Source organism: Channa argus, chromosome 17 (genome assembly GCF_033026475.1).
Source record: "Channa argus isolate prfri chromosome 17, Channa argus male v1.0, whole genome shotgun sequence".
Taxonomy (NCBI): domain Eukaryota; kingdom Metazoa; phylum Chordata; class Actinopteri; order Anabantiformes; family Channidae; genus Channa; species Channa argus.
Window position 1 is genome coordinate 478,406 of NC_090213.1, and position 26,244 is coordinate 504,649.

Below are 26,244 nucleotides of genomic sequence, written 5' to 3' on the forward strand. Positions count from 1 at the left end.
ACCTGAATCTGAATTTATCTAAAACCTGAACTCACCTGCTACATTTTTCCATTACATTTTTAGAAACTCACCTTTGTGCTAAAAACAGAGGCTGAGCAGGTGAACAAACAGGTGTAGCAGGTGAGTCCTCGTGAGTTCAGGTGTGTCATCACCTGCCCCGACAGGTACCAACCCCTCCACCTCCACCCCCTCCGGTCAGACCAGTCGGGCCTTCATTCCTCCACAGGATCAGGTATAAAATGCTGAGGACGTGGATCGGTGTCAGACCGGAGCTTGGCGGATTCTGCTGTTCCTCTTTGGTCCAGTGGTTCTAGACAGTTCAACAGTAGTGAGTCCACATTTGTGAAATGTTTAGGACCACTTGATCAGGGTGAAGGAGTTCTCATCTGGACACTTCTGGACTTTTTCACTGGTCACAGGACGACTCTCAGAACTGCAGTTGATGGTTCAACATCAGAATCAAGTCTTTAGTCCGAGCATCAGGTGGGATTACATGAGTCTGAGTTTACCTGCACTGACTCTTTTTACTAACTAAAAAAACAAAAACACCATATTTCAATCTCTGTAATGTGTACTTTTACTACTAGTTTTGTATTTGTATAAGTTTCCACTGAAATATTTTCTGGTATAGCTGCTGAACCTTAAGAGTCTGAAATGTGAAGTTTTTTTTCTTGAAGAGTTCAGAAAGCTAAAAACCACCTAATCGTCAACTCAATGTGTTTTAAACCGAAACTCCTGATCTACTGCAGAGATCAGTTTATTAACTAATCAACGAGCATATACTTATATTTTGATGATGGAGTTTACTGGTCACATTCATTTTATTTATCTGTCACTGTTTTGAAGTTAAAGACAAAATAATGAACTGACAGAATCTTTAGTCTCGTTTAAATGTGTTTTTACATCTGATAATTAATACAGTACCTAAAAACATTATCTAAATCAAGTGGTTGAGAAAGTAAGGTGACTTTTATTATCTTTATATTCTTTAAACTAAACTTTACCTTCATGTCCCTCCGTGGCTCTGTAGTATGTGTTGTCCTCACTTTTACATCAATGATTTTGTTCTTTTGTTTAATGCTATAAAAGTGAAACTTCCTGTTTCTGGGCAAAACACGTGTGCTTCTGCATGTTTCCTCAGGATTTGACGGTGTGTCTTTCTCCAGAACTTATGACCAGTCTAAGTCTGTCTCCCCCAGTTTTCTCAGTCCTCAGATGAGAAATATGTAAAAGTGATCAGTGTTTGACAGTCTTTACTGGGTTTCAGGTGTGTCCCCAGCTTAAGATACCTTCAATGTGTTTACAGGCCGTAAACAGGAGGCTGGCCTCCAAAATTAGGGCAGACAGGTTTCTGAAGTGGACTCACCTGGTCCTGTTTTCTTTAGGCCATTCTTATGTTGTCCATAGTTTTTTCCCCTTTGTATGTTATTTGTAATTTTCCAAAGGACATTCCTTGTGTAAGCATACTTGGCTAATAAATCTGATTCTGATGTAAACCCAGTCAACTTAAGTTGTTGTTCCTTTTAAGTTTTATTTTGTGTAAGTGTCTGAGTCAGAGTGAGTGCTTGTTTGTGTGGATCTGTGAGTCTGAGTTGTAGGTGCCCTGTCTGATTGGCTGGATTAGGGGCAGTGCTGGCAGGCGATGAGTCCATCGTGCACTTACTGAAGTTTGAAAAGTCTGGTTCCGACCAGCTTTTCTGGCAGCAGCACCTGTCTTCTGTCCTCGGCTCCCAAACCCCAAAACCACATTTTTGTGGGTTTTGGATAATTGGATTGTTGGTCCTTGGGCCATGGCTTTGTGTATTTATTGTATATTTTGTAAATAGTTTTAGTTATCAGCCTCTCTATCTTGTAAATATTACTTGTAAATAGTATTCAAGCTGTAGGGGTGAACTGCCATTTTTGTTCTACTGTTATTTGATCATTTTTCACATGAGGTTAGGGTTAGTGAATGTCTTTGCGTTCGTTTTGTCTTTCTTTCTTTAGGGAACCGATTGTTTTCTTTGTAGTTTGGCATTGGTTCACCCTGAGTCATAATGCTTCACTATTATATCATCTTCCAATAGTTATAGTAATAAATTCCTTATTTTTATGTTATTCTTTTAACTTTGTATGTTACGCTCCCACCCCCCTAGACGTTACAGAGGTCACTGTTTCTGAGGGAAGTGTGAACAGGGAAACCATTTTGAACCCTAAACTGTGTTTCTAAAAGCAACCTTTCCACTTTTTGTTGTAAGTGGACGTCCGCGAAGATAAACTAGTACTGTATCATCAGAACTTCTTCTATTAACCTTTGACTTATTCCGCCCAAAGTTCAGGCCTGCTAGACAGAAAAGATTGTCACCCACCTGTGGGTCTTTTCTCTGCTTGTTTCCAGGTTGAAGCTGCTGAATTATTTTACCTTCACTCATCAACCTCATGCTGAATATTTTCTCCATTAGAAGGTAGCAAAACAAATTCAGGCTTTTGGTAAAAAAACACCAAAAACTAAAACGTGTGAATTGACTTTACCCATGTGCCATCTATTGTCCATACCATGCTCGACGTACATAAGACAATGTGATGCATTATTTTCTCTATGCAGTAAAACATTTGAGTTTGGTCACTGCAAATAGAACATCCAGTACAACTGAAATGGTGTAGTTACTGTAAAAGTTACAGTACAATGACTTTAAAGTTACTGTACTTAACAACATGATCAGTTTTCAGTTTATCAATTTATTCACAATAAAATGTATTATTTTACTTATTGACTGCAAAATTCTGTTGCTGTTGCCTTAGCAACATCAATAAAATATTGATACTTGCCCCACCCCTTTTTTAAATGGGGGAAAAAGAGGATGAGTGTATACTTTTAAGATGTACTTTACACAATAAGTGTGTGACTAATAAAGGCTGTAAAACAATACAACTGGTAACAGATAATGAGATGTTGAAGGGCGTGTCAGTATGTACTCACTGCTAAATGTAGTGCCTTCTGATGTAAATAATCTGAGCTTTAAATTTTGTATTAACATTATTGCCTTTATCATATTTAGCCTCCAACCTCTTCTTCTCCTCCATGTTGGTATCAAAAATGTTTGTTCTTGTATTTATTGATGTACTGATTGCATTTGTCTTTCTACAGAGTCTCTGACAAACTAATCCACCTCCACACCTTCAACTCCACATTCACTAAACCTCTGTATGCTGGCTTTGAGCTTCAGTTTGTGTCACATGACTCCCCAGTGTCTCTATGTTCATTATGTTCTCCACAGACTTTCTTCGAGCGTCTGAAAACTCAATAAAAATTCTACCAAGCGACATTGTTACGCCATATTTTAGGGAGCTGGGTTATCTTTGTATGGGTTACTTTTTTTTTATTGGCATGTCCAGAGTCATACATATAGGTTTGTGCCTATAGAAGACAAACATGTCCTTATCAAAGTTAAAAGCCATTACAAGTTATGTAATATACAACAAATTTTCCAGTACGCACAGTTCTACAGATACTACGATACCTTACAGTATGTTGTAGCCTGTCTTGTTTCTGTAAAAAAATGTATTATTGGCTGTTGGTTATGACCCTTGTTGTTTTTTTACTCATATACCTGAAATTTATTAGACATCTACTGTATGTGGGAGTCATTGTGTGATTTCCCTGTACCAAAATAAATACAGCTGAATTGAATTTATTGAGCTCTTCTTGTTTCAAAAAATTGTTGTTAGAGATTTTGGTTCATTGAATTTTGAATCAATCAGATGATGAAGAGCAATACAAACATGTAAAGTGTGATTGACTAAAATTCATTCCTGTTCAGATACTGCACCTGTTTATTATTCAATTCCGTCTATTAGGACAGAATTGGGTGTTTGAGTATCATGCTCCTTCATGTTTTTTTATATACATTCTCATTAAAACTTGTTACTCCTCAGGATTTTGGTTTTAAATGATCGTTTGATTCTAACTAACTACATTTTATAAGTAAATGTACTAATCCTGGCCATTGGTCTTCTAGTTTTATTTTATGTTTGGATGAGGAACAGCGTTCACCCTCATGACTAACACATTCTCTTACACTGGGGCTGCAGCTGCCAGGAGGGTAAGCAGGTAAAGTTAATGGATGGATCAATAAGCGTTAACAGGCTGGAGAGAGGAACTCAATGGCAACAAACAATCTGACAAGGGGAGAACTGCAGACAGGTGGGTTAAATAGAGACACAAGTTGTTGTTGGACTGTACCACTGCCAGATGAGGGACATCAGATAACATAATAATGCACATAATGCCATGTTAAAATAGTAAATAGTATTATTCCAGATTTTTGTCCAGAAGTCAGGGTCGGGGGAGGAAATAAGGTCCTTTGTTGTTGTTTGATTAAGTTAAGATATTTTTCTTTCTGCTTTTAATTTTTATGATCTCATCAGCTAGTTTATTTATCTGTAGTGCATTGTTCATTTTGATTTTATTAAGTATTTTAATTTCTGGCTTAAGTTCGAGTAGCATATTAAATGATATAAAGTGGTTATTCTGAAAGAGGTGTTGTGTAACTTTTTAACTTCATGTTAGCTTTGCAGGTGGCGACTGAATTAGCTACTCTGTGAATATGTGTTTAATGTTGAGAGGCCATGTGCCTAGTTCAGATTCCTACCTGCTTCTTTAGTTCTTTCTTGTCCTCAGGATGTTCTTTCTTCATTACCTTTAGTTGTGGGTTGAAGTGTTTTCATCAGAATTTACTTAATCATGTTGATGTCTTTGCTAGTACTCATGTTTGAAGCTACATTACCCAGACTTTGTAGTAACTATTTCAGTAGGGAGTTCTATTTCTAGACTATCCCCTTCAGGTTTCATGTACTAAGCTCCAGGTTGTCCTTGTTACACATTCCATGCCGTGTTAAGTACTCGTCTTCATGTTGTCAGGCCATTGTAAGGTTGTCAAGTTAAATAATGAAATGCTTCCATTTGCAGTCTAGGTCCAGCAAAACAAACAACAACTGAAGGAAGCAGTAAAAACCTGGAAAACCAATACTTTGAAGGCACAGGCACAGTCACAGGCTTTACAACCAAGAATTAGGTTTCCTTTCCTTTAGAACCATGTGTTCCAATAGTTTGACTCATTTAAAATCTGGGTGATCTGATACAAAAAGTACTTTTTTGATGTATTGAGGTTAATATCCAATAAATTAATAGCCTTGATGTTCCAATAATTTTGGAGGTGACTGCATGTGAACTGCTGCTGCTCCATCACATCATCTGGTCTGGAGCTTATGTTGAGTTCATTAGGTGGTCTATTAGCATCATCTAGTGGTAAAGTTACGGGGTTTTGGTAATTTACTGTTACTGTGTCAACATGTTGGGAAACAAAGATTAAAAGTCCAAAAGTTTAGTGCTCTGGAATCTCCACAGTCACTTTACCCATCACTCTAACATCATGTTATTGCTGCTGTGGGGCTTCGTGTGCCCTAAATATTATCTTTCATTTGTATTGTATCACTGTTTAACAATGAACTTTTTTGCTTTAAATCTTTACTGTCACCAGTAAGTTGTGTTGATCGTTTCTGTTTGTGTGGGAGATGCTGGAAGCCTGGAATTTCCTTTGGCATTAAACAGATCCCTCAGGTGCAGATAAACATCATCAGTTAGTCACAACAGGAGGTACTGTAAACGGACAAGGAAATAGAAATCTGATTTGTCGTACTTGTTGGACTGGTTTCGTCATCACTGTTTTTTTTCTTTTAGGTTTGGACAGTAAACTTGTGATGTGTCCTTGAATCTAAAGCTCACAGACTTCAGCAACGTGCCGCTTCTTCTCTACTTCTGTTTCCTGCACACCTGAAGTTGGAAAGTGTCTCTGACTCGACCTGAAGTGATTTCAGCAGGTGAGAAATCGGTGAATGTCTGATCAACTCTGATCCGATTGTTTTCTATCACTGATTGACTTGGGTGAAGAAAGGGTTCTTGAAGGCGTTCAATGTGTGTGTTTGATGTCAGCTAAAGATTTACAATGTGAGGTAAATGATTCAGAATAAATACTTTACGATATTACTGAGTAGTGCACCAGTAACAGCAGTTTGATTGTGCGCTTGTAAAAAATGTGCTGCTTCAGAACTGGTTGGACAACTTCGACTTGGCTACTTTCATTCACTGCACCGTAAAAAGATTTATATTTAATGACTTTGTTGGCCTCTGTGTCTAGTGTATACAGTATCCCACAATGTATTTAGCTGTTGTCCACAGCTCTGGTGGACAGTTTGAGACTTCAACAAATTTCAACTGTCAACTAAATTCAACTAAAAAAGAAGAAAAAACTCGTGGGTGCATTCTTACTGTTCTGCAGGAAGTAAAACTATTTCCTAGCCATCTGATTGTATTTCTTTGTGTTGTGATTGTGTTTGTATGTGCAATGCCTTTAACAAACTGTGCATGTATTAAAATTTCATATTTTCACAGTGTGAACCTGGAGAGTTCGGATGTTCTTAGTGCTCAGTCTGTCTGTCAGCACCAAACAGATCTGGATTCCATATTTATGGTGAGGAAAGTTCTACATTGAATTTTTGACAGGTGGAAAGAAATGGTTCTGTTTTAGTGGAACATGCATAAGATTGAACAGGAAATACGTATAAAGAGTAACCAGCCCATTAGGTACATTTCTTATGGCCTCTTGAGTTGCCTGGTGGTAAAATTCTTAGTGCTTTCAGCTCACATTTAGCAGATCCAAACTTCAAATCAATTGCATGTTGTACCCATGGTTGTATGGGCTCTCAGGTTTTGACACAGTCCAAAGACATGCAGTTAGGGTGAGGGTTATCTGTCAGACATATCTGCTCCTGCCACCTATAACAGTAACAGTGACTAAGATAATGAATTGATTATGGCCTCCAACGTATGTTTGATGAGCGTGTAATTTCAAATGTATAGTCTTGTCTGACTTGTACTGCAGCGTGTTTTAAAATTCATTTCTCAAGTAGAGAGTTGATTTTGATCTTATTTTTACACCTTCTTTGATTATAAACTATTTTCAAACCTAAGCTAACAGACTAATCAGCACTGCTGATCCGAATTTGTCATGTATGACTTTTACTTAAAACTTAAATACATTTCACTCTCTTTCAGCTGCTTGAGGAGCACTTTGTTAGTTTTGCAAAGAAAGAGCTGAAGAGCTTTCAGGAAATTCTGAAGCCAAATTACACAGAATACTTAACAAGTCAAAGACAGGATGAGGAAGTGATTGATGATAAAGATGAAGAGCAGATGAGGACCAGCAAAGAGTTATTTCTGAAGATCACGGTGAACTTCCTGAGGAGAATGAAGCAGGAGGAGGTGGCTGTCTGTCTGCAGAGCAGTAAGGACTTTAACTGATTTTTAATATTGTATTAAAAATTTTTACTCTTCCTTGGTTAAGTGTTACTTGGAAGAATTGTAGACAGAACTCAGTGTGATGAACCATCTCAGTTTAATACATACTGGCATGGAGAAGAACACATGGATGTTGATGTCTTCTGACTTGTGTCTCTCAAACCCCTTCTATTTATACTCAAACCTAAGAAGGAATCACCCTCACAAACATGAATGAGGAAACCAGGTGCCTGCAGTTGACAGTTATCACTCTTGTCCCTTTGTAGGTTCTGTCAAAGTCAGTTGTGAAGCAATAAAATCGACTATCTACTACATTCTTTTGGGCCTTATAACAACAAGTGCCTACTGGGATCTTAAGCAGTCCTCTAAACATTTCACACCCTGTGACTTCTTGTTCGCCTGTTTGCTAATTATCTACAGTAACTATATGACAAAATTTACTCTATTCCCCCACAATATTAATATAATTAATTGGTTAATATTCAAACCCAATTTCCAAAAAAGTTAAGACACTGTGTATAATGTACATAAACAGAATGAAATGGTGATCTGAGACCTATTTCTGGACCTTGTTTGTATCTGGTTGTTTCTTTCGGTCCCATCTTCACTTCTGAAACATTTTCTGGGATCTCTATTTTTTGTTTGTTTGTTTAATCAGTCCAATCATGACACTGACCTGTTGCCAATAAACCTAATTAATTGTAATAAGTTTCCCCATTTTCTTGTATTACACAACGTTTCCAGTCTTTTATTGCCGTGTCCCAATGTTTTGAAACATGTTGCTGGATTTCATTTCAAAATGAACATTTATATTAAAAAAAATATTTTTGCTCTTCATATTAACATTACTGTAGGTTTCCAATGATTTGCAAAGAATTTCATTGTTTTTATTTACATTTTGCAACGTTCTTGGAAATTGGGTTTTGAATTCACAGTGGAAGACCCTATTTTGTGAAATTATTCTAACAATGAATGGTATAATAATCTGTTTTCATGTTGCATATTCATTTAGGAAGTAGCACTGCATTGTGCCACCATAAACTCAAGTCTGACCTGAAGAACAAGTTCCAGTGTGTGTTTGAGGGGGTCGCTAAAGCAGGAAACCCAGCCTTTCTGAATCAGATCTACACAGAGCTCTACATCACAGAGGGAGGGACTGGAGAGGTCAATGATGAACATGAGGTCAGACAGATTGAAACAGCATCCAGGAAATCAGTCAGACCAGAAACAACAATCAGACATGAAGACATCTTTAAAGCCACACCTGGAAGAGATGAACCAATCAGAACAGTGATGACAAAGGGAGTGGCTGGCATTGGGAAAACAGTCTTAACACAGAAGTTCACTCTGGACTGGGCTGAAGACAAAGCCAACCAGCACATACAGTTCACATTTCCATTCACCTTCAGAGAGCTGAATGTGCTGAAAAAGAAAAAGTTCAGCTTGGTGGAACTTGTTCATCACTTCTTTCCTGAAACCAAAGAAGCAGGAATCTGCAGGTTTGAAGAGTTCCAGGTTGTGTTCATCTTTGATGGTCTGGATGAGTGTCGACTTCCTCTGGACTTTAAGAACAACAAGATCCTGACTGATGTTACAGAGTCCACCTCAGTGGATTTGCTGCTGACAAACCTTATCAGAGGGAAGCTGCTTCCCTCTGCTCACCTCTGGATAACCACACGACCTGCAGCAGCCAATCAGATCCCTCCTGAGTGTGTTGACATGGTGACAGAGGTAAGAGGGTTCACTGACCCACAGAAGGAGGAGTACTTCAGGAAGAGATTCAGAGATGAGGAGCAGGCCAGCAGAATCATCTCCCACATCAAGACATCACGAAGCCTCCACATCATGTGCCACATCCCAGTCTTCTGCTGGATCACTGCTACAGTTCTAGAGGATGTGTTGGAAACCAGACAGGGAGGAGAGCTGCCCAAGACCCTGACTGAGATGTACATCCACTTCCTGGTGGTTCAGACCAAACTGAAGAATGTCAAGTATGATGGAGGAGCTGAGACAGATCGACACTGGAGTCCAGAGAGCAGGGAAATGATTGGGTCTCTGGGAAAACTGGCTTTTGAGCAGCTGCAGAAAGGAAACCTGATCTTCTATGAATCCGACCTGAAAGAGTGTGGCATCGATATCAGAGCAGCCTCAGTGTACTCAGGAGTGTTCACACAGATCTTTAAAGAGGAGAGGTAGACCTGGAGTAGGGCTTTTAGGTAAATAGTCTGCAGATATATAGCTCTCTTCTACCTTATGCTTTACACTTCTTATCATTCACCTATTCACACACACACACCCTCATGCAAATAACGGGGGAGCTGCCATGCAGCACTTTCTTGGTGTGTTGCTTAATAGCGACATCTGTTGGATTGCAAAAAACATTGCAGGTAACATGGATAAAGCAACATGGATAAAGCATGTGGTGACTGAACTTGGTTCATCCCTTCTGACATGTGGATAAATAGTCCTGTTTACATAAGCAGCTGATAATAAAGTGCTAACTGAATGAAAGAGAAGTGTAAATATTCCAATTAGTTTGAATATAACCAAAATAATATGACTATGACTAATAGTATGTCAAATGCAGAATGTACAAAAAAAACAAACATGAAATCAAAGGTAGTTTTTGTTGACATTTATGAAAAAGAAGTGCTTGTGAAAGTGTGAGTGCTTGTACTTGTACTTATATGAGGTTGGTCTCATCTCTTTGAGACCAGTTCTCCTGCTTTGGAAAAACCTCTTTCACAAGGTACTGATGAGGCGAGAATACATAAAAACTTTAAAGCAAGTTTGTAAAGGTGTGGATAAGTCTGCCAGTATTGTAAAGGATCCTGTCTAGATATGTGGCTCTCTGACAGATACCCCTGAACTTAAGTGATGGCATTTGTGATTGCATTGCAATTCATTTTGCTTTCTAAGACGTCCATATCCAGCTGTTGCCACAGCTTGTTATCTAAGGAAACAATACAATATGTCTTTGTTAGTCATTAATTACAAATCACATGATAACAACTTGCAAGAAAATGACAATACAAAAGAACAGAATTAACAATCACTTTAAATACCTGAACTGGGTGCTGATGAGGCAATTTGCTGAATGGTGCAGCATTTTAAGCATGGGAATGACTTTTAATCGAGAGACTCTTATTTTTATTATTCAGACAGCATCACTATAGCTTCATTGGAATGAGCACGCTGAGTGTTTCTTCTATGATTTCATAACCTTCAGTGGAGATAAATCTGTCTTTAAAGAGGCCAGAGATGCCCAACTGGTTCCTTTTGGTCATTAATTCTTGCAAGCATGTTGTATGTGCTGTTCCATCGTGTTGGCACCTCGCTGATGAGCTTCAACAGTGGTCTTTTCATCTGCTGCTGCACTTGAGCTAACTTCTCTGTGGTGCTTGATCCAAAATAAGAAACTATTTGCCATGTTTTGTTCTGTGTATCTGTAAGTGTGGATATACCCCCCACCCCCCACCCCCCCAACCCCCCACCCAGTGTCTGTCACATAAACTGTAAAAACATTTTTAAAAAGTAATTCCTGTTTGTCTTGCTAGGCTGAGTGGCTGTGAAGTTTCATGGAGAAGTTGTGACGCTCTGTCAACAATTCTCAGCTCCCAGTCCTCTAGTCTAAAAGAACTGGACCTCAGTAACAACGACCTGAAGAATACAGGAGTGAAGCTGTTGTCTGATGGACTGAAGAGTCCCCACTGTAAACTGGAAATTCTCAGGTCAGGATTTAGCTGTTTTCAGCTAACTGTTTGTTTTACCTTGAGTTCAAACCAATGTCAAAGAGACTAACAAGTTTATTATTTCCCGGCTTATGCAATTTTTTAAAAACTGAAAAGTTTTTTATTTTTAGTCTGTCAGGCTGTCTGATCACAGAGGAAGGCTGTGATTATTTGGCGTTGACTCTGAGCTCAAACCCCTCTCATCTGAGAGAACTGGATCTGAGCTACAATCATCCAGGAGACTCAGGGGTAAAGCTGCTTTCTGCTCAACTGGAGGATCCACACTGGAGACTGGACACCCTCAGGTATGGAAAGGAGATGTATCTAAGATAAGATGTATCATCGGTCATGTCCTCACTTAATGCATTAATCAATGAAGGAAATTATCTCAAGAAAATAGTGATCAATAATGAGTTCTGACACAAGTGTGTAGTTTAAAAATACTATTATTCTAAAACATGCTCTACAAGATGGACACAGAAATCCTGAAAAATGCATGGGACACGGATGCCATCATGTGATCTATGCAGCCAGTTAATCCACGCCTGCTACACTGGTTACTTAAATTTCGTTTTGTTTCGCTTAAAGATTATTCAAATTAGATTAAGAAGGAAAGATTTGGACATGGGAGGGAGGAAACAAAACGGCATTTTACCGTTACGATACATTTTAATTTAATGACTTGATAAGCAATGCTTTAGACTAATTGATGCATTACCTCCCCTCACATAACCAGTCATTGTCAGTTATATAGTGTTTTGGACTGAGTGCATGCATTTTAATATCACTTCACTTCAAGCTCATTAACAGCATCATTTCTGACTTTTTGGTTTGTTTTCAATATATTTTTAAGTGACACTGTCAAACTATACCTGGTTAGAAAATCCAAAATCATAGGAATTTAATAATGTAAATACTAGTATCACAGCAAAATCACAATCAGTATGTTTAATACAGACACATACACAACAAAACCTCAATTCATACTTAATTCTTGTGGCCTTCTGTCACCTGTGGAGACAAAGGGTTATTTGATTCATACGTGGACGCAGTGTAATTGTTAGGGTTTGAAGAACAAAATGCACCCACATTTAAATCCTGCACAACATACTTCAGAAAAGTCAATAAAACCACCATTGTTTAGTCCATTATGCTTTTGTATGATCCTTAGTTATTTTTACCATTTCAATGTGGAAACAAAATTAGTGACTATTTGACTGGAACAATCCCCGTCTTCCCTGTCAGCTGCCAGCCAGTCATGTGCATTGTATGAAAAAAAAAATTCTAACCCTCCAACACAAAAAGTGTAGAATTTTCACAATGTGGTGTAAACAAAAACATGATGACTATTACCTATAATTCAACATGTAGTAAAGTCAATTTTACATTCCTGATGTGCATGCAGAGCTGTAGTTTGTTCCACCTTTCTGCCAATTGGGTTAGCAAAGTTTGATTGACTAGAATTCTTAAAATTAGCATACAAATCTAGACCAGGTTGGCCTTAAAACTAAACAAAAAAACAACTCAATTTCATTTTATTATTGCATGTGCATTAACAAGATAGTTTGTTATAAAGACCGTGACTCTAGTTTCTTTCTCTCCTACTGATGTGTATGTCGTGAACAAGTCAGCTCTTTGGGTCCTTTAAGTGAAAGATAGGAGCTGGGTTTTGTGTTTGTTAATTCATACAAGACCACACATTAGAATAATCTCTGCTCAGTTACCATGCTCTCCGTGTACTGACCGACCTGCTGTGTGACCAATCAGGTGTAATGACAGAAAAGCATAATTTATTATTATATTGTCTATGCAAAATGCAAACCTGCAACAACAGAACAAGGATGGCAAGTCACAGAAGAAGCGTAACTACAGCTGCTGCTGCTACAGAGCTGCTCACAGAACCGCAGCAGCTATAGACTCCACCAACATTAGTGATGCTGTGTTAAAAAGACACAGGCAGTCTGTGATATTCAGCTTGAGCAGACAGGTGTTTCCTTTACTGTCAACACTGATGGAAAATTGACTGAGCTGTTCATCTACAGTTCTCTTTACCTCATTTAGACAGACACGTTTGAAGCTGTTTTAATGTCACACTGAGATGCTAAGGAACAGTGCTTCATGTAGAATATTATATGACTCATGTTTTAGACTAGAACAAATCCTTTACAGTGAAGGTTGTTTCCACAATCATGTTCTGACTAAGTTTCTCCCTCCAGAGTGGAACACTGTGGACAACAGAGACTGAAACCTGGTATAAGAAAGTGTAAGTATGGATTTAGTTTGATTCTGTCGCTTCCAGTTGCAAAAGAAAATTTGAAAATGTATGTTTGAATTGTTCCACTTCATAGAAATATCTGTATATCAGTAAGCAAAGAAAAAACATCACATGTCCAATGATAACCTGTGTTTTTCTATCCATCAGATGTCTGTGAGCTGGAGCTGGATCCAAACACAATAAACACAGAACTAAAACTGTCTGAGGACAACAGGAAGTTGACCCGGGTGGAGGAGGATCAGCCATATCCTGATCATCCAGACAGATTTGACTGGCATCAGCTTCTGTGTAGTAATGGTCTGACTGGTCGCTGTTACTGGGAGGTGGAATGGACAGTAATGGTTTTTATAGCAGTGAGTTACAGAGGAATCAACAGGAAAGTAGACGGTACTGACTGGAGGTTTGTAGGGCATGATTGCTCCTGGAGTCTGAGATGCTCGGATGAGAACTTTTTTGTCTTTCACAATAACAGTGGGACAGTCATTGATTTCAACGTTTCTTCCTCCGGGAGAGTAGCAGTGTATGTGGACTGTCCTGAAGGAACTCTGTCCTTCTACAGAGTCTCCCCTGAGAAACTGATCCACCTCCACACCTTCAAAACCACATTCACCGAACCTTTGTTTGCTGGCTTTGGGTTAAGGTATGACTCCTCTGTGACCCTGTGTTCTCTGTAGGAGAGAGAATCTCCTCCTGTGCAGACAAACACTGACACTGCATTCTATGTATATTTAGTCTTTTTATATTAAACAATATATTGTCTGCTGATGTCAGAACAATTGCACTGACTTTGCATCTGTAGAAAGAAGTTTTCCAAATCATTGAGACTTTAACTGCAGCAGCTCTGTGTAATAAAGTCATCTGAAGAGGCTGCTGATTAGTGTGAAGGAAGACTCATCTAATCTAGAGTTTGTCTAAATGTAGCAAACAGTAACATAATGCACATGTTCAATAATTAAATTAATTAAATTCATATTTCATTTTGTCTGGATATTCAATAAATGTAAACTTTGACAAACAACATAAATGCTCTTGTTGAATTTTGTTTTGCTTTTGAACTATCAATTCATTAACAGAGACAAGCTGAAATAAAACCTGTTGATATGTGATGAAAATATGAACCCTTTGAAAAACTGGAGGAATTTAAAAACTAGTTTGCAGCCGACCATTACTTTTGATCAAACGTTTTCAGTAAACTTATTTTTATTACACTAAATTAATGATCTAACTTCAAGACAGTTTCACACATTTTAAACATTTCTGTCTCTGATAAACATGAGATGAAATCATCAGCTGTCAGAAAGCAGCTTTTAGAAAGACCTGTGTTCATGACTCAAAATATATTGGAAATACTGTATAGTAATGTAATTTGACTGTGTAGGTCATTTTATGAAAACTGTCAATATTCAAAAACTACACGGTAGAATGGAAATTTTCATGTGGTTATGCTTAGATTGTTTTTATAGAGAGAACCATTGGAACTCTCAGCTAATGTCTTAGAATGAGACTTTGCTACCATTACCAACTGCCACAAGCAGTAATGACAGTTTAATTTGATTCTGTTCATATTTACATGTTGAAAGTGCTGCACTATTCTAAAAGGACATAAATATAATTCAAAGGGGAACAAAGGTAAAAATAAAAGCTTATAAAAGCACGGGGTGCACAGAGGTGAAGTACTACGCACCCAGGTCTAATCACCTGCTGGCTGCAGCCTTTCTGTGTGGAGTTTGCATGTTTCCTCATGCATGTTGGGTTGACTCTAAATTGCTCGTGGGTGTGAATGTGAATGTGAATGGTTGTAATGTGTGTGTCTCAGTATGTGAAGACTGGCAACATGTCCAGAGCGTATCCCAGCTCTCGCACAGTGTCAGCTTGGTTCGGCCTCAGTCCCTCACATCCAACATCAAGCATGTTGCTGTAGTGCAATTAAGAAGATTGTGTAGTGTAACACATGGAAATAACTTATTTACAATTGCGAAAGTAACAGGTGCACTGATGAGTGTTGTAATGAAAGGAAGGTGCTAAAAGTTCAAAGTCCAATGTTTTAAGTGCAGCAGGAGATGGAGAATAAAAAAGGTGTAAGTTCACAGTTGTCAAAAAATAAATAAAAAATACAGGGGTGTCTAACTAAACATGTAGTAATTTCCAACCTACTTTACATTCCCCTGCTTTGAGAGATGTCTCCAGACATCTTGAAATAACCAGACAATACGGTGTACTTATACATTTTTAATCTATGTCACAGTGTCCTAGTCGTTGGTCTTTCTGCTCCAAGTCTACCATGTCCCTATTGGTGTCAGGTAGTAACATTCAGGACTAGCTGGGTAATTGGACATAGGGTAAGGGACATAGTCAAATATCATATTTGCTCCTGGTCTGAGCTGCCTGAGCTGGTTATATGTGAACATTTCTTGAGGTTTTACAGCTCGGGTTGACCTTCTCACTGACGGCACTTTCTCATGGGATGGCCCTGCAGATCCCCCATCATCCACTTGCTCCACTGAATCAGTGTCCTCCCTCACTAGATCCTCCTGTAGTTCTTCAGCTGATTGTGCTTCAACGGGTCCTGACATTTGCACTGGTGAGAGATGAGATCACAGCTGGTTGGGGTGCACTTTGCATCTGTGCTTCAACTGTTTCAGCTACTCGTCACTGTGTGGTGTGGTCTGAGGCCTTTAAGATCTGACTGTCCTATTATACACAAGTAGGTTGCTGAGGCAATTGGCGTACTCCTTTTCTTCATCAGAATGGTCAGATTCCTGTTCCACTGTCTTACTGTCTTTTGGTTTTAGTCTTTTCATACCTGCATGTTGAATCCACTCATCTTGTTCAATGGGGAAATAATTTACAGATAACAGAAGGTTTTAGTGGAGCACATAGAAGGTTTTGTCCCCTGTTTCGGGCTGGACAGGTCCATTTCCAATTTTTTCAACAACACGATAAATTATTTTCTTTCATTAAGCACAAAGTTTGCCTGGACCACCCAGCTCTGACTGATTTCTGACAAGCACGTGATCTCTGGGCTGCAGCACGATGCATGTGCGGATCACCACAAAGCCCTGATGGTGAGCACTGGCTTGGTCAAGTATGTCATATTTTGACATGTCTTTCGTCTTTTGTCACTATCCTCTATCTGTCAGTGCTAAACTGAGCTGAGAAGGTGTTTACTGTGGGATGGTACGCTGAGTCTGAACCACCTAGAAAGCAGTTAACTCGTTTCTCTTCAGTAACTTCCTCCAATGTGCCTAGAACTGTTCTCTTACTAAGATTGATATCATGTTAAGTGGGGTTCTGAATTGGGATTTTAGTATTTTTATAAACCACTAGGGACATCTACTAGAGCTGTAAACAGTTCTAAGCCCTCTGGTCAGTTACTTGTTAGATTTGTTTGAAATAACACTGGGCCACCTGTCAGCCATTCTCTGACTCTGCACCTTACTTCACAGATTTGACCTGCTGGTATCACCTCACTGTTCTTCCCTGTCCTCACACTGCATTCAGGAGCTTATTCATCAGCGGACAAAATCTTGAGAACTAAAACTAAAGCCTCAACCTTGCTGCCACTTACACTTAATGCTGATATACTCAAATAAGCCTTATCATGTGTCAGGCTGGCTACAGTGGTGAACAGAAACCGGGGGTTGTTCTTGTTTTCCTCTAATAATGATGAATAATATGCTGTTCTGGTATCATGGAGGGCTTTTTTAAATACATTATTAATTTTCCAGAATAAATGAGATTCTTCTAAATTAGTGGAACGCCACTTCCTTTCTAACTTTTGTGATGCCTGTTTTAAGCTATGCATTTGCGAATTGTACCATGGAGGTCGGCTCCTCTGATTCACTGGTTTCTTTTTCAGAGGCACAGCAGCATCTAGTATCATACGCAGTGAGGCTGCAGAATTATCAACTAGATAATCAACTTGTACAGGAGTAAGATGGCTACTCACCATTGTATTGACACATGGTGGTGAAAATGATGAAGAAATAATTTCTTTAAATTTGTTCACAGCATTTTCAGATAAACGTGATGTAGTGGAATTTTTCCCTAACTGTTGTATAGTCCATTATTGTAAATTCAAAGGTTATTAGAAAATGGTCAGACAGAAGAGAATTATGAAGAAATAAATTTAAATTATCAGTTTCAATGCCGTATGCAAGGACAAGGTCTAACGTGTGACTAAAACGGTGACGGTTTATTTAAATTTTGGGAAAAAACAATTGAATCTAATAATGAATTAAACACAGTGCTCAGGCAGTTACTGTCAGCATCTACATGAATGTTAAAGTCACCCACTATAATGACTTTATATGTACTAAGCACTAAATCAGATAGAAAATGAGAAAATTCTATCAAAAACTCTGAATAAGGGACTGGAGGATGGTACACGATAACAAATAATAGTGGTTTTTGAGTTTTCCAGTTTGGGTGTGAAAGGCTAAGAGTAAGGCTCTCAAATGAGTTATAACTATGTTTAGGTCTAGGGTTTATTAGTAAGCTTGAGTGGAAGATTGAATTGATGATAGCTTATTAAGTCATTTACTAACAGAGATTTAGAAGAGAGAGATCGGATATTTAACAATCCACATTTAATAGGTTTGGCTCTGTATGAGTAGTAGTTTTAATTTTTATTAGGTTATCATCATTAACTCCTCTTGTGGTCGTTTTTTATTTAAATAGTTTAGGTGGTCGTGGAACAGAAATAGTGTCTATTGGGCAAAGAGTATAGTTAAGATCATAACATTCATTGAAATAATAAAATTCCCTGGGTGAAAGATTCGAGTCCATAAGAGCAGCATTTTGTCTGTTGGTAACGTCAGATTCTATGAACATCTCAGACTGTTCATTCCTTGGGATGTTGTCGGGGGTTGGAGCGGAGGAGGTGAGCACATCAGAGCCACAGGTGTTTCCAATGGTCAGTCAGTCACCGGAGACTGAGACGCTGTGGACAATGTTCTCAGTCAACATCAATGATCGCAAGAAGTTCAGGTGCAGTCCATCTTGCTTGAAGTACTGATCCCAGATAAGATTGAAATTGTCAATGTTAAATAGTCCGTGTGCGGTGACTTTTGGTTGAAGCCATGTGTGCAGACTGAGGCGTCTGGAGCACCAGGCAACGCCGCGACCCAGTGTGGGAATTGGGCTGGAGATGAAGAACCGTCTGTCGTGAAAACTCTCAAGTGAGTTGAAAAGTGACGTGAAATCACATTTCAGTAACTCAGACTGTTGGCCTTTGGTGTCATTTGTGTCAACGTGTATCACGACTTTTGTTGCTGAAGAATGTCTGTCTATCAGCTTTGGAATTTTCAAAGTAGGTGGAGCTGTGGGGGCCAAGCCGTCTGGCAACTCACGGTGCAGGCAGTCGGAGGGAACCGCCGCCGGGGAAGTCGGCCTTTCCAGCTCCTTAAGCACAGTGAACCGGTTATCCACCTGGACTGGGGAAGGTCGTCCAATGGACTGGTTGACAAGATTAGCTGCAGCAGGTGTAGTCCGATGTCTCCTTTTAGCCGGGATCCAGGCCTCCTGTGTCAGCGGCGAGGAGCAGGCCCGTGTCGGCACAGGCCATTGGTCATCCGACAGGGCCCGAGGACTACGGGTTGGCACCGTGTCTCCTGCGGAGGTTACAGAACCAGACCTTGGCAGCGTGACATCAGGGTACTGAGTCACTGAACAAACTCCCAGGTTGATACAGACTATTTGGTCCATGTAGCTCGAGGTATTAAGAACTGCGACGTGCTTCATCTGTGCGATGGCAACATTGGCAAAACCCCAGGATAAATTCTTTTTTTGTTTGTTTTCAAAAAGTTTTATGTTCTCTTGCAGCTGCGTGAAAACTTACGCAGTTTGCACAAACCGCCATTGACAAACTACGGCAACAACTTAGCGAAACAATGCGAAGCTACATGTGAGTAATAGTTCCTTTTGATAATCTCTGTTATAACATTACTGCCTAGAAGAGGACAGTTAAGGTGGTCCTGGCTAATTAATACTGGCCCTTTTATGGTGACATAGCCATAGTTCTAACTGCAGATCAACATCTGCCCATCCATCAAAAGGCTTGCTTGGTTAAGTCAAGTTGAGTTGCTCAGTCACTGGTCGGGTTTTGCTTATACCAATGTGTCTCAGTCACTGCTTCCTTGCTAGTGGACTTTGCAGGTCATTAAGTAGAGGATTTACGTCATGTACGAACAAATGTACCCTGCACAAGGTTCGTTTAACTTTGAAGTTGAGTTGTTCCTCATGAACACTGTCCACACACACTAGCTAAGCTAAGCTGTAACTACAGTATATACACTAAAGTTTCACTAGAGAAATTAATACAAATACATTTAAAATTCAACTGTCAATTTAGCAACAATTTAGGGCCAACCAGAAGTTCTGGTCCAAGTTTGGTTAGAAAGCGCAGATGAGGAACAGAAAACGGTCTTACTTGATCTCAGGCCTCTCCTATACAGACATGTGCAGATGTATTACACATGTGATCCAAACATGGCCGGCGAGCACCATCTAGTAGAAAGAGTGTAGACTTGACTGTGTTTTTGTAATAAAGATTTTTGAGGAAATGTGAGACAGTGTCAAGGTTCTGCAACATAGTCATTAAAAGATCAAAGCGTCAGGAGGACACAGGACAGGAACAAAGAAAGAATTTGTTGGAACAGCCAAAATATGCTCTATCACTTATCTTAAAAGAAGGTAGTGAGCACATCTGTTTCACAGCCCATGTGCAGGCAGTGGGCCATTGATATGGAGGAGTTCACAAACTGTCATCAAATTCCCTTTACTGTGCTGTCATCATTTACATGCACAATATCACAAATTTATGAGGTTGTGCCAAGTACTTTATGTATCTTTATCTTTAGCTTTAATAACCAACAAACCTTCTGACATCTATTTGAAAGAAAGTTTGTAATAAAGAAATGTTAGGATTTCAGCAGTGTGAGGCTCTTCTACAGAGTCACTGTAGAAGCAGGACAGACTCCAAAGCCAGCAAACATAGTTTCAGAGAATGTGGATCAGAGGATACTCTGTAGGAGGACAGAGAGCCCTCAGGAGAGTCCACATACACTGCTACTCTGTTAGAGACTGAGAACTACAAGGGATGTGGCTTTTTCTATCATGACACAGCATCAAAGCCCCTCAGGCTCCAGGACTGATCATTAGATCCAGTCCAGCAGTCATCACTGTGCCTTCTCCTTCTGATTCCTCTGTTACTCTCTCTCAATTCAGCTCACTCCACTTCACCTCCTAGTACAGCACAGCATCTGGAATGGTGTCTCGTTAGCGTCACCTTCCCGTGTCTGTGTCCAGTTCCAGTCTATACCAATCTGACATACCAAGGAGAGGAAAGGACTCTGTAGTGATTCTCCAATCGCTTTTTGCTTGTGTTGGAGTAGGGTTTTGTAAGAATCCACTTGGTAAGTGATGATGTATGATCTCACTGATAATGTTTGCTGGTTCATTCTCTCCAACTCCATGTCCTTTAGTTAACCCATAAAACACATCTCTACAACAGCCTTCTTCCATCTGCAGAATATTGTCAAAATTACAACTTGTTTCTTGCTTCTTGTTGCTCCTCTTTTCTTTTCACCCCAACCGGTCAAGACAGATGGCCGCCGGAGGTTTCTTCCCTCAAATTTCCTCTCCACTGTCGCCTTAGTGCTGGTCAGGGGGTATTTGTTCGGTTTCCTCTACATATTTGTGTTGTCTTGAATTTATTATGTAAAGTGCCTTGAGATGACTTTGTTGTGAATCGGTGGTGTACAAATAAAGTTAAATTGAACTTAAAAGATTCAGTGACTTCATGCATAAACGCCAGAGCCAAAACCACTGCTGACTGTATGATAGAAATCCAACGTGAATCTCTATTATAAAAGGAGGAGGTCATACATCCATTCTCTGGAGGAATACGGCTGAGTTCTCTAAACCCAAGCTGATGTCAGATGGACAAAAAGAGAGTGAGACATTCTGTGCTCAGACGAGTCCATTTTGTCAGTTTTCAGGTTGTCTGTGCAAAGTATCTGTGATGTAAGAGGGGCCATCAATGCCCACACATAATTTGACCACACATGGAAGGATTGTATGTGTGAGAAGGGACTATTGATGTGGAGGAGTTTACTGTGATCAAAGCAACATTTTGTCCTGGGAAGTCAGTGGATATTTCAGTAGGACATTACCAGGCCTCATTTTGCATGTGCAACACTGTGGCTTCATAGAGACAGATATGTCCTCCTGCAGTCCACATGTGCCTCCTATTGAAAATGGATGGAGCAAATAGGGTAGAATCAGTCAGTGGTGACTGCTGAGCAGCTCAAGTTTTAAATCCAGCAAGGACAGGAAATGGCTCAGATTCCAAAGCATTGAAAGAACAGGTTATACACAATATACATTTAGGTTCGGAAAACAATGAAGTCAGACAAAGGACAGATGTTAGTTTTTAAATGGTTCCAACTCTTTCGCAATAAAAATAACATTAATTTTAAGATCAGCTCAACATGAAAACAGAGGACAGAGGAGCAGTAGCTTGTACAGTAACACAGCAGTTATGTAAGTCAGAGTCAGAGCAGTGGATTTTATCTCTGAAAGTTTACGCTTGATCAACGCCGTTCTCCTGCCACAATCCTGACACACACAAACACACACACACACACACAAAGACACTCAGCTCAAGCAGAGGTTTGATCACAGGCAGCACAGAAGCTGAATCAGTCGGTGAGGAGTTTATCAAATATACTGTTTGTGTGAAACGTTTATTAGCAGAGATGTATTCTCAGTACTGGAGCACAGCTCGGGGGCACAGACCGGACTACAGGAGATACACAGTGAGTATCAGGTTGTTACGTTCACTCTGAAACCAGAACTTCATCTTGGAACAATGAAAACCCTGATTAGAAATAAGCTAAGAACAGTGGTAACATGAACACACTGGTGTATGTAAGTTTATGCTACAGATTTGCTGTGAACTATATTCATCCTCATTTTTCCATGAACAGAAAACCTGAACCACAGGGTCAGTGGCTTAATCCTCAGTTCTGGCTATGTGTTAAAGTGTGTCAAAGTGTCCTTGAGCAAAACCCTGAACCCAAGGTTGCTCCCAGTGGGTCAGGTGAGCACCTTACATGGCAGCCACTGCCACCAGTGTGTGAGTGTTTGCATGAATGAGAAGCAACATTGTAAAGCACTTATAAAAGCGATGTAGAAGTGGCCATTTAACGTTTCAGTGTCTCTCACCTTTTCCTCCTTCATGTGCTCAGAGCAACGAGTGGCTGAATGGACAGTTGTCCCATGCATGTTGGAGAATTTGTCTGGAGTTTGAACATGATACAGACCTGAAGAACTCTTTATATGGTCTTTGTTGATATTAAAACCCGAAAAAGCTGGTCAGAGAGTTCAAAACTTTGTCTTCCTCTGTTTGTCTGCAGCTGGTGGAGGGGGACAATCGTCTGCCTCTGGGTTTGGCGTGCCGCAGGAAGCGTCTTCATTCTGCAGGGGAGGAGGATGAGGAGGCAAGGACGAGCTGCGAGTCACGGCCGAACCCCGAGGGCTCGCTCTCAGCCTGCGAACTGAGCCACTACAGCAACCCAGAGGAGGAGGAGGAGCTGCAGAGACTGTGTCAGCGCTGCCACATCATGGCGTCACAGCTGAACAGACAAGCTTCTGCTGTGGGTGACATCACGGCCCTGAAGGTCAGAAAGGCTGCACTGCAAATACACCTGAGATGATTGATTATCTGGGGTGCAGAGGCTACAGGACTGATGAACTAACATGGTGTAGTGGTTGGTGCCTCAAACTGTAGGAACCTGTACCTTAGTAATGTGGGGGTAAGCTACTGAGAAGACTCATCAAATAATGTTGATGGGAGTTTTCCATTGCCAACAAGCATCTTCAGTTTTTTCCTGTTCCTTCAGTATCTCTACAATTTATCCTGAATCATCAGGGACAAATGTCTCTGCAAGAAGTGCCAATTGGTTTTAAAGGGTGGTCTTATCTCTAGACCTCCAGCGGTTACTGAGCAGTGCTTCGGTTTGGTTTGTGCTTTTTTCCAGGAAATTAGGAATCATCTTCATTATGTGATAAAGGGTTCAGGTGGTCTGCAGCTTTGACCCAAAAGGGAGAAAGAATTGTGTTGATTTGAAGGTGAATTCTGGACTGAATTTTGTAATAAGATTGTTTTACACATTTGGACATGAGTTTGTTTGTGTAGGCTTGAATGAGCATTGGAGGGAGTGAATCCTTTAAACAAGGTCAGAAAGCTAACATTTGGATATTTGGTGCACTGGTGTCTAAAGTTTCTGTTGTAGCTTTTATCTGGTTTGATTTGACTGTAGCATCTTCTTATGTCAGTTCATTCAGTCAGATATAAAACTACAGAAATGTCCAACTATGAAATATTGTGCGGCTGACCGGGACAAAGACAACGTTCAGATAAATAGCCCAAACAGAAAAGCAGCCGATAGTTAAGCTGTGTAATTCTGATGGAGGTAGAGGCTGTAGATGCAAACACAACAGTCAGATAAAGAGGGCGAGAGAAGAAGTCAGATCATCATACAGATCACAGAGAGAGACAGTGAAGAGCTCGCACACCAACAAAGACCTGAGCTGCTCTGACGTCCCCGCTTCAATAGAAAGAACTGACAGAGCAGCTCAGCGTCAAACTAACGTCTCTGCAGCGAGAAGCAGCAACAGGAAACAATGTGAACAATCTCTGCTGTATGTTTAGACACACCGCAGAGGCGTTAATGTCCTGATCCAGGACACAAGGTACTAAGTCTGATTAGGTCATGCGAAGGGTTAAACACCTGAGAAATTGTGAAAGGACCCAGCTGTTTAGGGGTTGTTTCAGACCAAGAGAGAACCACACCATTCCTGACTAATGAAGATTTAGTTCATACTAGGAAAATAAGACTACAATCAAAGATCAAAGGCTTTCGGCTTGTCCCTTCAGGGGACTTGCCCTTCCTGTCGCAACCATCCCATTTTTGTCAGGGCTCAGGAGCAGCACAAAGGATGCCCTTGGTGGCTGGGCGGGGCCACACCTGGTGATGTTGGATTCATATCAGTGGCCTTCTGCATCCCAACTCAATGCTCTACTGCTGATCCACCAGGCCCCTTTGAGTGTAAAGCTACGGTATTCGAACATAAACAGAAAACCTAACTTCATTGAGTTTTAACCAGGGACAGTTCAACTAAGAATCCAAATGTGATTAGAAATGAATGGATCAGGGAATGGCCTGGACAATGCTGTTAAATCAAAGAATGGAAGCGTGAGATGTGGATAGATTTATTGAAGAACACAGGTTATCAAAGGACAGAGGCTGACTTGGCCTTTTGAATTAATAATTTAAAATGAATGAATCGGGGGAAAACCTGAGAAATAGACCGATAACAAGAGTTAGAAGTCCAGATAACAGGAGTCAGACAAATCAGAAGACAGGGTGAGGACCAAACAGGGGACTGAAGGGAGAGGTGAGTGTCAATAGGCAGGGGAACAGGTGTAAACTATAATAGGCGGTGATGAGTAGTGAAGCTGGAGGATTTAACTGGGAACAGGATGTGGGGAAAGGGCTACAAAATAAAAGTTTAGAACAGGAAGTGGAGCTAAAGGGCCAGATCATGACAGAAAGTGAAAAAGGAAATGTAACATCATATTACCACCACCAACACTATGGCATCTGTAATCCTTTAACACTAATGTTACACGTTTAACTTACAGTGTCTCCAAGTGGCTGATTTACATATCACATAGTGAGAACCTCTGGTTCAATCCCCGGTTCTGGCTATATGTCGAAGTGTCTCTGGGCAAGACACAGAAACCCCAACAGCCCATTCCCATCCCCAGCTGTGCAGTGTGGGTCCACACCCAGAAGAAATTGGAGAGGGTTGGGTCAGGAAGGACATCCGGCTTAAAAACAAAACTGCCAAATCAACATGTGGACACTGATCCCCTGTGGTGACCCTGACCTCATGGGATAAACCGAAAGGACAAAACATAAATAAATAAAAAATATAATAGTTAGAACATCTACTCCACATAATAAGACAAAAACCACATTTAACATAAAGCACCGTTTCGGTTTTACACTACATGTTGTACAAATATTGACAACACAATCCAGAAACATGTGGTAATGAAATTAAATAAACTTATGAACAAACCAGTAGGTTACACAATAAACTTAAAATCAGTTAACTTAAAATCAAATTCCATACCAGTTATATCCCTACAGTAAACCACATTGATGAAGCCCCCCCCCACCCATATTCCACTTGGGGTTAAAAGAGTAAAACCTTCAGATGAACTTTACCTACAACTCGTGCTCTGCTGCAGTCACATCACCTGCTGCACACACGTTTTCTGCCGCTGACCTGGAAACCATGCCCACATAGTCACCTCTCCTTCCTATCAATGTTGCTTAGCAACCACTCCTATTCTCACTTTCTATTTTTATTATAGTTCCCCCTTTTGTTCTCGGAATATTGTGTTTTGTGGTTAATCTTATATTGTTCCAAGTTTAACTCGGGGACAAACCAATGTTTGTTTAGGATGCAGGAACCATTCTGAAGATATGAACTTTACAGCTTTGATCTGCAGCTGAAATTAAAGTAAATCAGTCTCCTGCTGATTTCTGATGTTAAATGACAGTTGGATGGAATGTGACGGGTAGTCATTCTTGGGGTAGAGTCTGAAAATATGATTAATTTACTGTCTAAAAATGTCCCCTTATAAATTACGCTCTTATACAAAAGAAAGTGCAAATGCATTTACATTCTAGTAGCGAATGCGATGACTTAATCAGTATGTTCTAATGCAACGTATCCTGTATTACAACAGGCCTGTATTACACACATTAAATGTTACATGTCTACAATTTCTCAATATGTTCTCAGGAAATGTGATGTGGTTA

General features: G+C 40.0%; 2 protein-coding genes across 3 annotated transcripts; both read left to right on the forward strand.

Moving 5' to 3' along the window:
• Window positions 1-274: 274 nt before the first annotated feature.
• LOC137102098 (protein NLRC3-like) lies at window positions 275-11,031 on the forward strand. 2 transcript variants are annotated; one of them, XM_067481255.1, is made up of 8 exons: window positions 275-483; window positions 4,072-4,183; window positions 5,520-5,635; window positions 5,720-5,859; window positions 6,431-6,509; window positions 7,094-7,322; window positions 8,349-9,552; window positions 10,894-11,031. In XM_067481255.1, exons 5-7 carry the CDS (start codon window positions 6,507-6,509, stop codon window positions 9,530-9,532), a joined length of 1,416 nt encoding a protein of 471 aa, XP_067337356.1. In that variant the 5' UTR covers window positions 275-483; window positions 4,072-4,183; window positions 5,520-5,635; window positions 5,720-5,859; window positions 6,431-6,506; the 3' UTR covers window positions 9,533-9,552; window positions 10,894-11,031. The 2 variants fall into 2 exon arrangements, with proteins under 2 accessions (XP_067337356.1, XP_067337357.1); XM_067481256.1 differs by lacking the exon at window positions 4,072-4,183.
• LOC137102883 (neoverrucotoxin subunit alpha-like) lies at window positions 10,765-14,366 on the forward strand. The gene is made up of 5 exons (XM_067482814.1): window positions 10,765-10,784; window positions 10,894-11,067; window positions 11,199-11,372; window positions 13,284-13,330; window positions 13,490-14,366. Exons 1-5 carry the CDS (start codon window positions 10,765-10,767, stop codon window positions 14,014-14,016), a joined length of 942 nt encoding a protein of 313 aa, XP_067338915.1. The 3' UTR covers window positions 14,017-14,366.
• Window positions 14,367-26,244: the final 11,878 nt, after the last annotated feature.

Bases quoted from the DNA above. Each gene is read 5' to 3' on its own strand.
- LOC137102098 (XM_067481255.1), top strand. The intron at 7,323-8,348 runs GTAAGGACTTTA...ATATTCATTTAG, and splicing joins GGCTGTCTGTCTGCAGAGCA to GAAGTAGCACTGCATTGTGC.
- LOC137102883 (XM_067482814.1), top strand. From the start codon at position 10,765: ATGTTTTGTTCTGTGTATCT. The intron at 10,785-10,893 runs GTAAGTGTGGAT...TTGTCTTGCTAG, and splicing joins ATGTTTTGTTCTGTGTATCT to GCTGAGTGGCTGTGAAGTTT. The intron at 11,373-13,283 runs GTATGGAAAGGA...TTCTCCCTCCAG, and splicing joins TGGAGACTGGACACCCTCAG to AGTGGAACACTGTGGACAAC.